Source organism: Prionailurus bengalensis, chromosome B3 (assembly GCF_016509475.1).
Source record: "Prionailurus bengalensis isolate Pbe53 chromosome B3, Fcat_Pben_1.1_paternal_pri, whole genome shotgun sequence".
Lineage (NCBI taxonomy): Eukaryota > Metazoa > Chordata > Mammalia > Carnivora > Felidae > Prionailurus > Prionailurus bengalensis.
The window spans coordinates 47,165,865-47,181,851 of NC_057355.1; the positions used below are offsets into that span (position 1 = coordinate 47,165,865).

The 15,987-nt window shown below is 48.3% G+C and overlaps 1 protein-coding gene across 2 annotated transcripts in view; it reads right to left on the minus strand.

Annotated features, from left to right (window-relative positions):
• LOC122468590 (myocardial zonula adherens protein) overlaps positions 1–11,194 on the minus strand; it is a 90,489-nt gene extending 79,295 nt beyond the window's left edge. Inside the window, exons 1-2 of one of the 2 annotated variants that reach the window (XM_043555330.1) lie at positions 11,009–11,194; positions 1,255–1,341 (exon numbers count right to left, since the gene is read on the minus strand). In XM_043555330.1, the coding sequence (XP_043411265.1) occupies positions 1,255–1,341; positions 11,009–11,074 (153 nt within the window). In that variant the 5' untranslated portion in view covers positions 11,075–11,194. The remainder of the gene's footprint in view (positions 1–1,254; positions 1,342–11,008) is intronic. The other variant, XM_043555331.1, reaches the window with a different exon arrangement.
• Positions 11,195–15,987: the final 4,793 nt, after the last annotated feature.

Here is a 15,987-nt window from a genome sequence, read left to right on the forward strand (position 1 = left end):
CAGTAAACTTAGGGACATGATCAACCATTTGCCACTCAATGAAGAGCTTCCTTTTCCACAGGTGGCCACGTGTGGTCAACTTCACAGCAAGGCTTGTCATTGTCATTCCATTTATAAAACTTATATGGTCATATATTAAATCATTTCACTGTTTTCTTTTATACTTACACAAAATATACACACAAGAAAAATTACTACCTAACCCCTGGCACTCTCATCCCCTTCTCTTGCTCTAGGTGTCTCCATCAGCACTTAGTACCTTCTAAACTCCATAAAATATGCTTTATTTAAAAATTTTCATTCTCCTCCCAACTGGAAGATAAGTTCGGTGAGTGACAGGCATGTTTTTGCTCACTGCTTTGTTCACTACTCTACTCACAGTGTAGTATATACTATGGTATACTATGTGCACATGCACAGCGCCTGGAATACAGTAGGCGCCCCATAACTATTTGTGAATGAGAAAAATGGCTTGCCCAGGACAACAGACCCGGAAGTGAGTGGCACCTCCTATGCAGCCTTTAAGTCTCTGCTTCGGTGACTCCCCAGGCAGTCAGTTATTCCCTGCCCCGTGGTCCTGGAGCCCTTCTTGCACTTCTGGATCCTAACACTTGAGTGTCACATCAACCTTGTTCATAGGTCTGCCTCACCCGAAAACCTTCGAGCTCCTCCAAGACAAGGACAAGGTCAGACTTATCTTCATGGCCCAGCACTTAGCACAGAAGCTGGCACAAAAATCTGACGAACTCCCCCTCCCTCCAGCCAAGTGCCCTCGCCCCGTGCCCGGGCTGCCTGCTGGGCTTTTCCTCTCCAGGCGGCCTCCACCATGAGCTGGGCCTTCCGCCTCCAGCTGCTGAGAAAGGCTCAGCCGCAGGCAGCTCACAATGGGCCCTTTGACTCAACAGGACTGGGCTCTTTCAGGAAAAACTCGTTCCCTGCCACAGCACCTGCCACTAAGGCCAGCGTCCCCACAGCTTTGAGGCAACACAGAGCCAGCGTTCACCAGGAAACAAGAGCAGGGGCAGGAGGCCAGCAGGGCCAGCCGGGCAGGGCAGTCTGGCTTCTGGGAAGATGGAAGATGGGGTGGCAAGGTCGAGAGGGCTTTTCATCGGCAGATCGCTGACATTCAGACTCTGTGAATACACTGGCTAGAGGACCGGGGTGGAGGGGTGGGGGGTGGACGCGGGGGACGGGGTGAAAATAAAAGAGAGTAAAGATGAGAACTTGTCACAGCTTTGCTCGGAGACGGCTTACTTGTTCTTTTCTTTCGACCTTCTTTTCACCTGACTCTGGAGCTGGACTCTCAGGAGGTACAGTCAGCCGCAGTCTGCAGACATTTGCCTAGGAGAGACGGAGAGGAGAAGCCAGTTACAAACCCGTGCCAGAGGTACAAAGAGCTGGGTGACCTTGTGCTTCTCGGTGCCGTCTCCCCCAGTTAGCAATGAGATGATCGTACCAACCGCACAGGGGACTCTGAGGATAAGACCAACGTTTGCCTGGTCCAGATCAAGCAACTCACCACCCTGCTGCTCAAAACGAGGACATTACCGAGTAATGTCATAGCATTCAAACAAACAGAAACCCAAGATGACAGATATCCTTATAAAAGGGGGAATTTGCAGACAGACACACATACAGGGAGAACAGCATGTGAACATGCTAAAGAGAGAAGCCTGGAACAGATCACTCCCACACAACCCTTGGAAGGAACTAACCCTGTTGATACCTTGATTTTGGCTCGAGTTCTGTAACAGTATGTATAGAATGATCGTATCTCACCTGCACTGGTCAAAATACAGCCAGAGGGACAAAGGCCAAAATATACATAGTGGTGACTGGACTGTGAAAGTGCTTTCTCCTTGGCTATATATTGAATTTTTCTCTAACAGACATGCATATACAGAAGCACAAAGTTATTTAAAAGTCTATATACTCATGTTCGTAGCAGCACTATGCACAATGACTGAAAGTGACACAAATGTCCATTGGTGGATGAATGGATACATAAAATGTGGTATATACACAGAACGGAATATCACACGGCCTTAAAAAGGAAGGAAATTCTGACACATGGTGCAACATGGATGAACCTTGAGGACATTATGCTAAGTGAAGGAAGCCAATCATGCAAAGACATGGGTATGACACAATGACAGCTCTCTCAGCTGTATGACTCCACTTATACAAGGTATATAGAATAGTCAAAATTCCTAGGGACAGACAGCAGATCAGTGATTGCCAGGGGCTGAGGACACAGAGAAGTGGGGAGTTATTCCTTAACAGGTATGGAGTTTCAGTTTGAGAAGATGATAACATCCTGAAGATGGATGGTGGTGATGTCTACACAACAATGGGAATATGCTTAATGCCATATGTCTATTTCACCCCAATGTCACAGCCAGGACCTGCTGTGATTTCCCAGGGAGAAGTGACCTGGCCACTGGAAAAGTCCAAAGAGGGCCCCAGCAGCACCCAGAGTACCCAGCCCCATGGGCTTGTCCCTGTTATAGGCTGTACTGTGTCCCCCTAACATTTGTATATTGGAGTCTTAACCCCAGAACTTCAGAATGTGACCTTATTTGGAAACAGGGTCTTTACAGAGGTTATTAAGTTAAACTGAGGTCATCAGGGTGAGCCCTAATCCAAAATGACTGATATCCTTGGGGCACCTGGGTGGCTCAGTCAGTTGAGCATCTGACTCTAGATTTTGGCTCAGGTCATGACCTCACAGTTGGTGGGTTTGAGCCCTTCATCAGGCTCTGCACTGGTAGTTCAGAACCTGCTTGGGATTCTCTCTCTCTCTCTCTCTCTCTCTCTCTCTCTCCCCCCTCTCTCTGCCCCTCTCCTACTCACTCGCACACGCACACTCTCTTTCTCTCACTAATTAAAAAAAAAACTTCATAAAAAAAAAAACAGAAACCCAAAATGACAGATACCCTTATAAAAAGGGGAACTTGCAGACAGACACATATATAGGGAGAACAGCATGTGAACATGCTAAAGAGAGAAGCCTGGAACAGATCACTCCCACACAGCCCTTGGAAGGAACTAACCCTGTCAATACCTTGATTTTGGACTTCTAGCTCCCAACCAGAGGATAATAAAAGTCTGTTGTTTAAGCTACCTGGTTTGTAGTACTTTTCACAGCAGCCCTAGCAAATTAATATACCCCCTGACCTGGTCTGCACCCATCCACAGGGTGGCTTCTGAGCAAACCACCCTGCAGCCCACAAACTCAGAATGGGATGGGATTGTAAAAGACCTTTTAAGTCCAAACTGCTGACCTACAGAGGAACCCCCCCCCCCCACCAATGTACCTGCCAGGTGGGAGACTGAGGATAACATTTTCCATGCACAGGTAAAAGAGCCCATGTGGGATATATGTTAGCACTTCCACACACATGGTCACCTACCTTCGAGATACCCCATTTTGCTACCCAGCACCTCCAGCTTCCTGTTCCCTCAGAACTCCTCCCTAATGGACCTGGGATTGACCTCAGGGCAGGAATAGAATTCCCCTTTCTCTACACAGGGCCTCCTTCCCTCTGAACCTCTTTTCCTCTGGATCTAAAAACCCCAGCTCTTTCAACTCAGTGACTTGGTTTCACAATCACTCTCCATCTTTACGTTCCTATGGGCAAGCTTCATCCCCTCATGGCCCCAGGACTACATGCCTCCAATGTGGCCAACTTTGCACCAAACCTTCAGAGCTCACCATCAGTCATGTTGGCCAAAGACAAACCACCCATTCCAGCTAGGGGGCAGCTCTCCCAGCTGACAGGCAGGAGCACCGATGGGAATCCGAGTTCTGCCAGAGAAAGGCAAATCTCTGACTCCAGGCTGCCTGGACCGGTTGAAACCAGCTGGCATTTGCACAAACATCCAAGTGTAACTCACACCAGGTAGGCAATCCAAGTCTATGATATTCAATAATCTTCTGTGATAGGCTGCTCTAATCCATAGCATAATTTTGCAGAGAAAAGTGCTTTTCTCCTGCACCCCATCCGATGCACACACATGTATACACACAGGTGTGTAAACACATATACAGACTTACACAAGTGCACACACACACACACACACATGCATGTGTCAACACCTACTAGCTGTTGTTGCTCCCACAGCAGCAGGCTCAGCCCTGTATTCTGAGCATTGAGGAAAACTGAATCTTACTTAGTGGGAACACCACAGTTATGGGATTAGCTGTCCCTACAGGCAAGGGAATCTTCCAGTGGACCAAAAGCAGGAAGGTGGTAGATTCAGTGTATTTCATTACTAGGTTACAGAGCACCTACTACTTGTAAAATATTTTTAAGGGCAATGAGGGTGCCAAGATAAAAAAGAAACAGCCTTGTTCCCAAGAGCTCAGAATCCAAAAACATACCCAAACAAAGCAAATAAGAACACTCAGTGTAACCAACACAAAATCCTGAGAGGCAGGGTACCTTGGTGGTTAAGGCATGGTAGAACTGCATTCCTTATATAGCAGTAAGAATATAAGAAGAACAATAGTCTTAACTGGACACGGGAGTATACTGAAGGCTCCTAGAGGTGACATTTGAGCTAGGTATAGAAAGATAATAAGACTTTGCAGTCCATTGAGGTTTGGAGAATCCATCATCAGAATAACAGCAAACAACTACCAGGCAAGGAATTTGCTCCAGGCTGGCCAAAGGCACAGATGTGCGAATGTTCTGAGACTCCAAGTGGGCCTGCAGCCTACACTAGAGTGAAGAGGAAAAGAAACAGGCAGGGGCCAAACTCTAACAAGCTACAAATGCCTGATGGAGAAGCAAGGTCTCTAGTGGAAGACAATCAGGAGCCATTCAACAATCAAAGCCATTCCCTTTGAAGGAAGGGACTAACACTAAAATCTGAGTTCAAGGACTCAAAAAATTGAGTACTTCCCATTATATTCCATGTATTACAACATGAACAGAAAGGAAAAAATAGGGGGAGAGATCAGCAAGCTTTGTGCTTTGTTTTTGCTATTCTTACAGTGCTTAGCATAGTATCAACACATAATCGGCACTTGCTCAGTAAATTAAATGTCAGTATGAGTTTCTTTTTAAGATGAATTAAAACACAGCCTGAAACTCCCCAGAGAGCCTTCCACTTTCTTCAAACCAGCCCCTCTGGTAGGGACAACAGGGAGGAGCAGCTAGTATTCAAGCCTCCTCCACATGAAAATTCACAACAAAGCCCTTGTCTGCAACTCAGGGCACCTGGGAGCTCCCCCAAGTCCTCTGGGGCTTTGTTTCTGACCTACCCACCCCTCTTTGTGGAGGCAGAAGGCTGGGTCTCCATCTATGGGGGAATCTAGAGATCCACATACCATCATGCTCTCAGCCTCAGCACCTGGGCTTACCAAAGAGAAAACTATCCTCTCGAATAAAAAGGGGTGGAGAAGATGACCCAGGGATGGGGTGGGGGTGGATGGTGTTGCTAATCAGTTTACAAAGATTTCCCTAAGGAAATTAGCCAAATGTATTTACAGTTCTCTGAGGCCTGGTCCACTTTGTGACTGTGGGTTCCTGCCCAGTTCCACCTAACAAGAGCAGGTGTGGTCCCTGTGGTTGTGGCTGGAAGGACACACACCACACTCTGCTCAGCACAAGCATAAAATCTTTGGAGTATGTGGGTCAGGCTGTGTGAGACACGGCATGCCCCACCTGGAGTAGGCCTCTTAGCTCTGCTGTGGCCCTGAACTTGCAGGCCTGATGATCTACATCAGGGTGGGGCAAACCTTTTCTGTAGAGGGCCAAATAGTAAGTATTTAGGTTTTGCAGACCACCATAAAAAACATTCTTATCTCAGAGGCAAACAAAACAAGCCAAGAGGGCCAAATATGGCCCGGGGGACAGTAGCTTATCTGCATACAGGGACACTTTTTGTAGGTGGTATAAAGTGCTCTAGAGCCCCTCTTTCCTGTGTCAGGACTGACACCAGACAAAATTCATAAAGACAAGGACAGTGAGCGCTCCTCCTTCCTGCCCTCAATGGCTCCCTTCTGGACAAGCACACAATGTGCCCAGGAATGCCATAATACAGACAGGACATGCAGGTAAGTGAATGCACACAAATAGCAGTGCGACCCGGGGTGTTAGGACTTCCTGCTCTGCCCCCAACCCCCCACCTTGCTCCTTCCAAACTTGAAGGAAGCTTCCAGAACACTGTCTCAGGAGGGTATTTCCAAGAAAGCTATAAGGAGACAGTAATAATTCAAGAGATAGTTCCCATTCTTGGCTGCACATTAGAATCACCTGAGAAGCTTCCTGAAAAATACTGGTGTTATTCTTTACTTTCAGACGTTCTCATTTAAACACTCTGGCTTAAATGAGTCTGAGGCTTAGATATTTTAAGCTTCTCAGTGATTCTACATATAACTAGGGTGAACCACTGACTTAACCAATGGAATGAAACTCCAACTTGTTCAACAGGATGAGGAGACTGGAATATTTGGAGGCTTTCCCAGAACCGTCAAACTCTTCACCTGGGCCAGCACTTACATCTTTCTGTCACCTGCTTCCTGCCCAGGTGAGCCAGAGGTGATGGCCTGGCTTTAGCCCAAGCTTCTCTTCCTGGTTTCCTGTTTGCCAATTGAGTGTGAAGTGTGGCTTCTTTAGGACCCTGATGACACAGACCTCTTTTTACATACCAATTACACCAGGCCTGGGGAGGCAGGGTCCCTAACCCCTCTCCTCAAGTAGTTAATCACAGCCAGAGGAGCAATGACTGGGTGCACAGGCCACTAGAGGAACATGGAAAAGAAGAGTTCAGATAGGCTTCCTGGAAGCTGCCCCTTCATCAGAGAGGCATGAAAGAGGCAAGGAACAGCATGAAAGGTTTGGGAATGGCAAGAAATTTGGAATATTTGGGACAAGTGTGGGATGGGAACAAGGAAGCCTAAGGCCAGATCAGATGCTAAAGTAAGGAATTTGTAGCCGCTGCTGGCAGGACAAAGGGGGCTTCTGAAGCAGAGTCATTGGGCTCTGTATTTTGCATTTTAGAAAGAGCACTCTGGCCTTAAAGTGTAAGTAAGAGTCAGCAGCGTGACTGAAATTTAGCACCATCCCTCACCTCAAGCGGGGCAGAGGGAAATACCCCCGTGTGACTCTTCCGTGTGCTTGGAGAACACTGCAACTGTTCTAGGCTGGGAGAGCTCACTGCGGGAAGCCCTAAGGCCATGACGCAAGTAATTGCTTCAAGTATTTCAGATGGAACCTTTTCAACATGGTCTCTGGTTAGTTAGCCCTGGACCCACAGCTCCTTGAGCTCGATTAGACGATTTTTAAGGCTGACTGACTTGAAAGGCTTTTCCAAGAGATCAGAAGCCGAGCATCTGGGTTTCTTGTGTGCACACTCAGTGCAGACGAACCATGACACAGACCACATATGCAGCCCTCCCACGGGGCACTGGAGACAAGGAACCAGCCAGAATCCCAGGGACAACCCTGGGGACAACCCCGGACAACCAAGGGATCGCTATCTTGAGTTTCCTTAGGAGTCTCCAAGACTCAGGTCTGTTCGTCCTACCTCTGACACAGGAAGATGGGTGAACCAAAGCACAGATGTCATACTTTAGTGGGAGAGGCTTTTGGGCTAAGCCCTGAGGATGCCAGGGTTCCAAAACTTTGCAACTTGGTCTGTCAGGGGCTGGCTCCAGGAGACCCTGGTGGGGAGCCAGCCTGCTTCCTGGGTGCAATGGGCCCCCGACCCACCCATCCCTGGTGGGTGCTGCAGCTAGCTAACTTCTCCCAGACACCCGATGCCATGTCCTTTCCTACAGAGCCCACAGATACAGAAGTTATGCACACAGATGTTTCTGTGAAAAGCAAGTGAGGTAAACACCTGTCTGACCCATTCAGTGGCCACCTAAGGAAAATTCTTTTGAGCCAGTCAGACAGAAATGGGACCTAGGAGAGTGTGCATTAGTGAAGGAGGGATAAGTGGCAGGCCAGCTGGGTTTTGACAGAAAAAGCCCTTGCCAAATAGAAAGAACTATCAGCAAGAGCAGGCTACGAGACAGTCCTATCCTTGTGGCCTTTTTGGATTTGCCTCTGTTTTGTTTTTCTTTTTACGAGCCACCCAGGGGCCAGGATACCGGCAACACCAGCCAAGAGTCTCTTATTATCAAGACAGTGTGATGCTGGAGGAAACTCTTGACAGATGCATGCCTCTCATCGCCCCGGCTCAACAGCTGAACCAAAAGTATTTGGCTGCACAAAGCAACACGTGCCTTCCCCCCGCAAAGAGCACAACCTGGCCACACAACTGACCTTTCATGTCAAAGGCTCATTTAGTGGGATTAACTTCATTTACAAAATTCCCTTCAAAATGTCCATAGTTTTTTTAATGTTTCCCCCCGTTCTCTAAGGTCATCCTTCCATCCATGGTTCTTCTCCAGCCAATCTATCTTCCTGTTGTTGCCACAGATAAAACTATTTTTAGCGCGCAACTGAAGGTAGGGTTGTTGTTTTTTTAATTTCACAACCCGTAAATGGGTTGGCATCTGTAAATGCCACTCAGAGCTTTGCTTATCAGCTGACAGAAATTACTCTCCCACCAGTTTTTTTCTCCCCCCTTTGAGAGATGATTTCAGATAAAAAGGAAGTACAAATTGTAGGTGGCAGCCATTGAACAAGGGATAATTGGTGACAGTCTGGTCTGGCTGCACCTCCCTGGCTGGCTGACTCAGAAAACTCCCTGTTCAGTGTCAGCTGTCACCACCATTGCTAGTTTACTTGAATATCTGGACCAACATAGCCTGGTTCCTCTGCAGTCCCTAATTTGGTAAGCTCTTTGGACAAAACAGAAATGCTATTTTGATGGCTAGCATGTTCTTGTTTAAGACCATCACTTGTCCAATAACAGCCAAGAGGAAAGACGGGATGATACAGAGTTTATTGACAGACTTTCAACTTCAGGAACAATTTCCATGATTACTTAGCCTACAATTTTAATTTCAAGACATCCCATTCTTATCTTTCCAAGAAATAAACGTTTTTGCCCTAAAGAAAATGCAATGTGCCATTATGATACAATATATACCAAGAGCTTCATTTAAATGAGTGATATTTCCTCCTTTCAGTATCCCATTGTCAATCACCCCACGAACTCCTATGCACCCTTCAAGACTGAACTCCAGTATCTCCTGAAAAGGGAGGTCTTCCTCAGATGCTTTGGGAAGAACCCTTCCTGTTAGCTTCACCCGACTTTGTTCACAATGGACCCCACTATAACAACCATCACTTTGTACGACGGTAGTCTGTGACAATGACTGCCTCCATGGGTAGAGTAGGCCCCAACACCTAGCCCTGTATCATCCAGAAGGAAATCTCCAAGTGTTGTTTAAAAAAATCAAGCAACAGATCGTATCTTCTCACCATGCCCCCCATACACATACACATAGACAGGACCCGTGGCATTTGCAAATCATGAGCAGAGTTGGAAATCATGAAGGGAATCCTAGAACCTGTAAAAATCTTCTTTCCTGAACAAGTGCACCAGTACTCATGCACTCAGAACAGCCCTACATGGTGATTCAGCTCCCTGACCCCTCTGGTCCTAGGTACTTTGGTTGTCTTATTCAAAAGGCAAAGCCTTTCCAATAGTCTGTCCACTGTGCTTCTTACAATGAAATACTTGAAAGTGAACATTTGAGAAAAACAATCTTCAGAAGGGCTACCTAGTACACTAATCACATCTGCAGTCACCCACTCTAGCCACCCATCTCTGGAAGAGGACTGGACTATTTCATGCATTCTGGTCCCCCCCCATGCCTCTGTCTAGGCCCAGGGCTGGTTTTTCAGTGACTTCATTCTTTCTCAATCACAATTGTGTTCCAACTGAGCAAGATTTCCATAGAAAAAAAGGCAAATGCCTGTCTTGCAGTAAGGCTGGAACTGTGATTGGAAACCCACTTAGACCCAATGGGGATCTTGCTTTACAAAGCTAATAACTGAGAAGCCAGAGTTCTGTCAACCCTGGGTGTCTGGTGTATACACATGCACACACATACACACAAGCGTGCGTGCACACATCTGCCCCCTCAGAATCCATCACCTGGCCCACACCCAAGAGTAACACAGGTCTTCCTTCTAGAGCTAAAGGAAGGCAGCACATAAGGGGACTGCCAGTCACCTGGTTGAGGTATGGAAACGTAAACAGGTATGTCTATGAGACTAGAAGATGGGAGTGCTGAAGGGGGTCCTGGCTTGGACTTAAGCATCTGTTTAGCTAAAACTTGGGGAACATGAAAAGAGAAATCTCAACCACTGAAAAGAAGCACTGATTGATAAATATGAATATTATGAAGAAGGGATGAACTAAAAAGCCACCGCCCAAGGCCCTGGCAGTGCGCTCTGAGGCACTGATCTTAGAAGAGATACAAAATGGGAAAGATACAATAGCACGTGCCTAGCATCTTTCACAAAGCATCTGGGGAGGTGAGGAAAGATGCAATATTTAAATCAGAATGAACAAAGTGGTTTGCATAAACCCAAGTCCCACACCACTGAGCTCCCAGGTGTCCAGGTGCTGATCTCTACCTTGTAAGGTGAAGCCCACCTTAGCTAAACTCACTCCAGAATCGGTGTTATTCTATCACCAGCGGGGACCAGTGACCTTTGCTTTTAATCGCTGAAAGGAGGCAAATTTGGGTGTTAAAGATATTCATTACCCGTGAGTCTCAAGTAGGCACACCACAGAAATTGTTTCCCTTGCTTTTTAAACTCGTGCCGCCAATAAACGTGGCCTGACAGAGAAGGCAGGAAGGAGAGGAAATTTCTGGGAATTCCACAAAGTCCCCTAAACCCTACGAGCCGTTGGCTGGGCATCCAGAGAAGGGTCACGGCCGGAGCTGGGACAGGACGGGAGAGTTGAGTCCAGGGTAGGGCGTCGGGGTCGGGGCCCCGCTCCCGCGCGTCCCCAACGCCAGACCCCGCTGCAGCCGGAATGCCGGGTCGGGGAAGCGGGACGGCGGCGGCTCCCGCCCCCAGCTACTCACCCTCCTGCTGGGCGCCCCGGCGCCGCCGCCCGAGAGCAGGGTGACGGTGGACGTGGAGCGCAGCATCCCGCAGCGGCGGCCGGCGGCTAGCCCGCAGCTGCGCTCCTCCGGGCGGAATAAGCGCGCCGAGCCCGCCCTGCGCGGGGGCGGTGCGGCCCAGGAGCTGCTCCGGCTGCGGCGGGGAGGGTGCGCGGAGGGGCGGGGCCGGGGGCGGGGCCCGAGCGCTCTCGCCCGACCCGTCTAGCTGCATTTTCTCCCCAGGGCGCGGACCTGGCCAAAGTGGAACGCAGTCCTCGGCTCGGGGCGCTGCGCCCGCCTAGGGTCTGTTCAGGGGCGGGCGAGAGCCCTGGAACCCCTGGACGCCCAGGCTCTCCCTGCCGCCTGCGGCGTCAAGGTCCACCTGCCTGTTCATCTTCACAGTATTCAGCGGCCCACTTCCACCCCCCACCCCCCCGCCCCAAGAGGCTTCCTTCCCCATCCCTGGAAACTTCACCCCGTGTCATTCATTATTTACTGAGTGCCTACCGTGTGTCCCTCCCAGCAGCCAACACAATTGACTGGCGCTGTCTGTCCTCATGATGTTTGCAATCTGGTCGGGACGCCTAGAATAGATGACAGGTGTGGGTGCTTTGGTAGAAGAGGCGATACCTATGGGAAAAAACAACCCGGCCCTAGCTGCTGGCCTGTGCAGAAAAAGACCTCTAACAGAGGTGATGAGTAAGCAGGAGCAAGCCAGGTGTAGAGTGTTTATCACAACTGCTCATATTTATTCAGTGATTACTGTGGGCCCAGCTGGCAAGTGCTTTGCATGTATTACCTCATTTAATCCTCACAGCCACCTTCATTTAATCCTATACCCCCATTTTGCAGATGAGGACATTGACTCACCAAGAGACTAACACAGCAGAAGCCCCACCAGCTGGTAGGGGCAAAGCTATGACAGACCCCACAGTCAGCCCCTAGTGCCTTGCTTGTCCACTCTGCTACGCCCTCTAGTAGAGTGAGGAGCAAGTTACAGACCAAAAGAACCGGTATGTGCAACGATGGGCACAAGGCAAGAGAAGTTACAATATATTTTTAGGTGTTGAAAATATCACAGTGCAAGGGGCCCTGGTAGAGGCAAAGGTAGAGAAGCAGCAGGATGCTGAGACAGAGAACCTGGTGTCCTTAGGCAAGCGGTTTGGCCCTTACCCTGAAGATAAAGTGTCTTTCAGCAGGGGAAGGCAATCTCCCTCCACTCACTCTTCAAAGCCCAGGTCAAACACTGCCTCTCCATCAAGCTCTCCAGGACCTTCTTGCCCTGAACACTTACACTCGTGAACCTCACAGCTCTTTGAGATCTTGTATTCTGTTAGCGGGGTGTGTGTGTGTGTGTGTGTGTGTGTGTGTGTGTTCCCCTTCCCCAGTGGTGAGCTTCTGAAGGGTGAGGGCCAGGCCTTGCCCTTTGCTAAATCCCCAGTGAGGCCCCAACATGGAAGATGCTCAAGAAATATTGCTGAATAAGATTCCAAATGCTCCTGTGAGACTCACTCCTTCTGTAGATGAGGAAACAGGCGAGAGTATCTAAGTGACTTTCCCAAAGTCACATATTCTGTCATCATCACCACCATAGTTGTGCCTGCATTCTAAGTGCTTTGTATGCATGTTCTCATCCAGGCCTCACCATGACCCAAAAGATGGAGACTGTTCTTGTCCCCATTTTGCAAATGAGGAAACTGAGGCTCAAGGACATTAGGTTAATTGGTGAATAGACTGGGACCAGACCTGTAGTGTTCTAACTACAGGTCTACGGCTTTTTTACTACCCTCCCATCCACCTACCCTTCTGAAAAGAGGTCATTCATGAGAGATCTCTTCCTATCCTACTTTCACAGAGCCCAGTATTCTCCAGAGAGTCTTGTAAAACTAAAAGCTGGGTCTGCCCTTCAATAAATAACGGTCAGAATGTGGCTGTTGAAAGCCAGCATGGGTTAGAAATATCTTCATGGTTATCTTGGTAGAAAGAAGCTAATGACTATTGTTGTTTTGTAATTTGCCCTGAGGAGAAAGGAAATGGGCTGCCATTCAGACAGAGCCCAAATAGCCTGGCATCATCAATGTTTATTTATATTATGGCAACCACCCAAGTGACCACCCAGGATGGAGTCAGCATTTGAAAGGAAGTGTGGTCCGAGGATTCAATTTCCCTCCATCTACCCAAATCTTTTTCATATTATTAATATAATACTTTCCACACGTATTATAGTTTCGTACAAAAGCGGCAGACTAAACACCAGCTTGTGAGCTCTTTGTTGTAACTGGATCGTGTTTACCTCTCTGCCTCCCCAGTACCTAGAACAGTAACTGGCCTGTCGCAAGTGCACACTAAATGCTGAATGGATGAAGAAGTTAGAGAGCAATACTTCAACTCACTCAAGGTCAAGCCAAACAGAAACCAAGATCCTTGCCAACCCAGCTTCTAGGGTAGGCTAGGGTCTCCAAGCAGTTTGCCAGCTGAAGCAGTCAGACCCCCAGGATTATCCCAGCTACGAAAGCTCCCCACGTTGGCTTCACTAAGGGCCATTATGGGCAGATACCACAGCCCCTCCCTGCCAGCCCAACACATATATGGAACTGCAAGAGAGAGGAGAGTGGGGAACCCCCAAAATGGAAGAGGAGCAAAAGGAAGGAAAGTGGGAAGACAGTTCAGGATCGAGGGATCAATGCAAAGTGGAAAAGTGGATCTAAAATGGAAGCAACATCCAAACAAAGTCATAGTCACAGGTTTCTATGAACAGTTCAGGGAGAAGATAGAAAGGAAAGATTGACTCCTTTCAAAGGGGAATCAAAGCTGAGAACTTCTGCCCTGGCCAGCATTCCTCCACAGTCTGCAGAACTGAAGGATTGGAAGGGACCAGGACATAAGAAAGATAAGCATAGGGCTCTGGGGTGGAGGGTCACCCTCTTCCCTATCGACATGGCTCCAGTCTACTCTGAGCCCACCCTGAGCTTTGGTGACCAAGGATCACTGCTTGGGGATCACGGGAACAGGAGCTATGACAGAAAGGTCTTAGCTGCCACCCTTCCCATGCACAGTACCAGTCGCACACTCCTAAGAGCTGCCCTGAATTTCCCTGTGGAAGCACAGGTCTATAGAAAATTCTAGATGTCTGTATAGACACCCTTTATTTTCTTGAAATCAATCGCTGAATTGTCCCTCCTTCTTTTGCCCTACTTCTAGAATTCTCTCTCATCTCCTCCCAGCCTCTGCTTTCGGAATTGTCGTTGCTGCTCTCTGCTGAACCCTCTCCAAACTCTCTATTGGCATCTTTAGTTGAGGGGCTTATGGTGGGACCCATTTCTCCAGCAAAGTCCTGAGAAGCAGAGTCTGTCGTTATCTCTGGGCGAAACAATCAGAAAGTGAATCTCTGGACAAGGACACAGAGTAGGTGAGCCCAAGCAAATGATGTTTTGTGTCCCCCTCACTCTTACATCTCTGAAGCTTCCCTTTTTTTCCTCTGCCATTCAGCTGTCACAACATCCCAGAGTCCTGGCATAGTCTCCTGTTCTGAATGCTAAACAGAGGCTAAACTTTCACAATAAAAGAAGGACACATTTCCAACCCAAGGATAAGGGTATTGAATTATAGAGCCCCTTTGGATAAAGTAGGACAAGAAACACCTCATATTCACGGGGTGTCAGAGAAGCAGAGAGCAGGCCCTAGAGATAAGGAAAGCAGACTGAGAGGAACCCAATACCCTGGCCAAGTCACCCAGATACACAGCATTTATCAACCTGTCTAGACATGGGGCTGGCACCTGCTGGTGGCCCACTCAGGGGAATACAAGTTTATTGAAAATAATCCTATACTTGCCAGTTAACCCGTGAACAAACGAACCACTGGCAGAGCAACAATAACCCAACTCATTGAACAAATATGGACCAAGGGCTTACTGTGTGCCAGGCACCGGGGACACAGAGATGAGTAAGACAGCCCCCATTTTCTAGCCGCTTACTCTCAATTTGGGAAGAGAGACAGATACTTAGTAGAGTAAAATGTTATCTACCATATCTACAACACTCACGGCATTTAAAAGTGTCGAAATACATCAACGCATTTAATCTTCCCAGCATCTCGGTGAGGAAGGTGCCATTATGTCTCCTGCTTTGCAGATGAGGAAATCATACCACAGGGACATGAAATGACTTATCCATGGTACCAACGCTAGTAAGTGGTAGAGCTAAGCTTCAGCCCAGGCAACATGACTCCAGAGTCCTTGCGTTTGACAGTTCACCTCCTCTACAGAGGTAGAAGCAGACGTGAAGCACTGTGGGCAGAGGAGAAGGGGGTCCAAGCTGCTGCAGCAAAGAGCAGAAAGGCTTCCCAGGGAAGGCAGCACAGGGGCTGGCCCTGAAGAATAAGGAAAAGTCAGGACACTGGGGCTGAGGGGCCAGAGAGTCTGGGAGATACACGTTAGCCAGTTTAGCTTGAATTTCGGAGCAGAAGGGATTGGCTACTAGAGGTTAGATTGCGAAGGGCCTTGAATACAGCTGAGAATCAATCTGTGGGTGATGGGGAGCCATTGAAGGTTTGAGAGCAGGGCAGTGATGTACTCAGGCAGCAGAGAGAACAGTCTGGATGGAAGGCAGAGACTCCAGAGCAAGTATTTCGGTGCCTACTGATATGGTATTGATACGAGATAAAGAGGAACTGTGCTAGGGTGGTCAGCAGTGGTGGAAAGGAAAGGAGGTAACAAATTCAAATGACAGAAATTTAACAGAACTTAGAGACGAACCAGAAGCTGGAGCATTTTTGTGAACTGTAGGTCACCCAAGTGAGTAGTCAACCAATCAATACCTGTACGGATGCTGAGGGAGAGGGAGTCAGTGGGGCTTCGCTGTACATTAAACAGAAGGCGTCGTTCTGGCTTTTCCAAGTAGTTAAATGGGCTTGTGGTAGAAAAGTTGCAGGTGCAAAGGCGGAAATCTTACGTATTTATT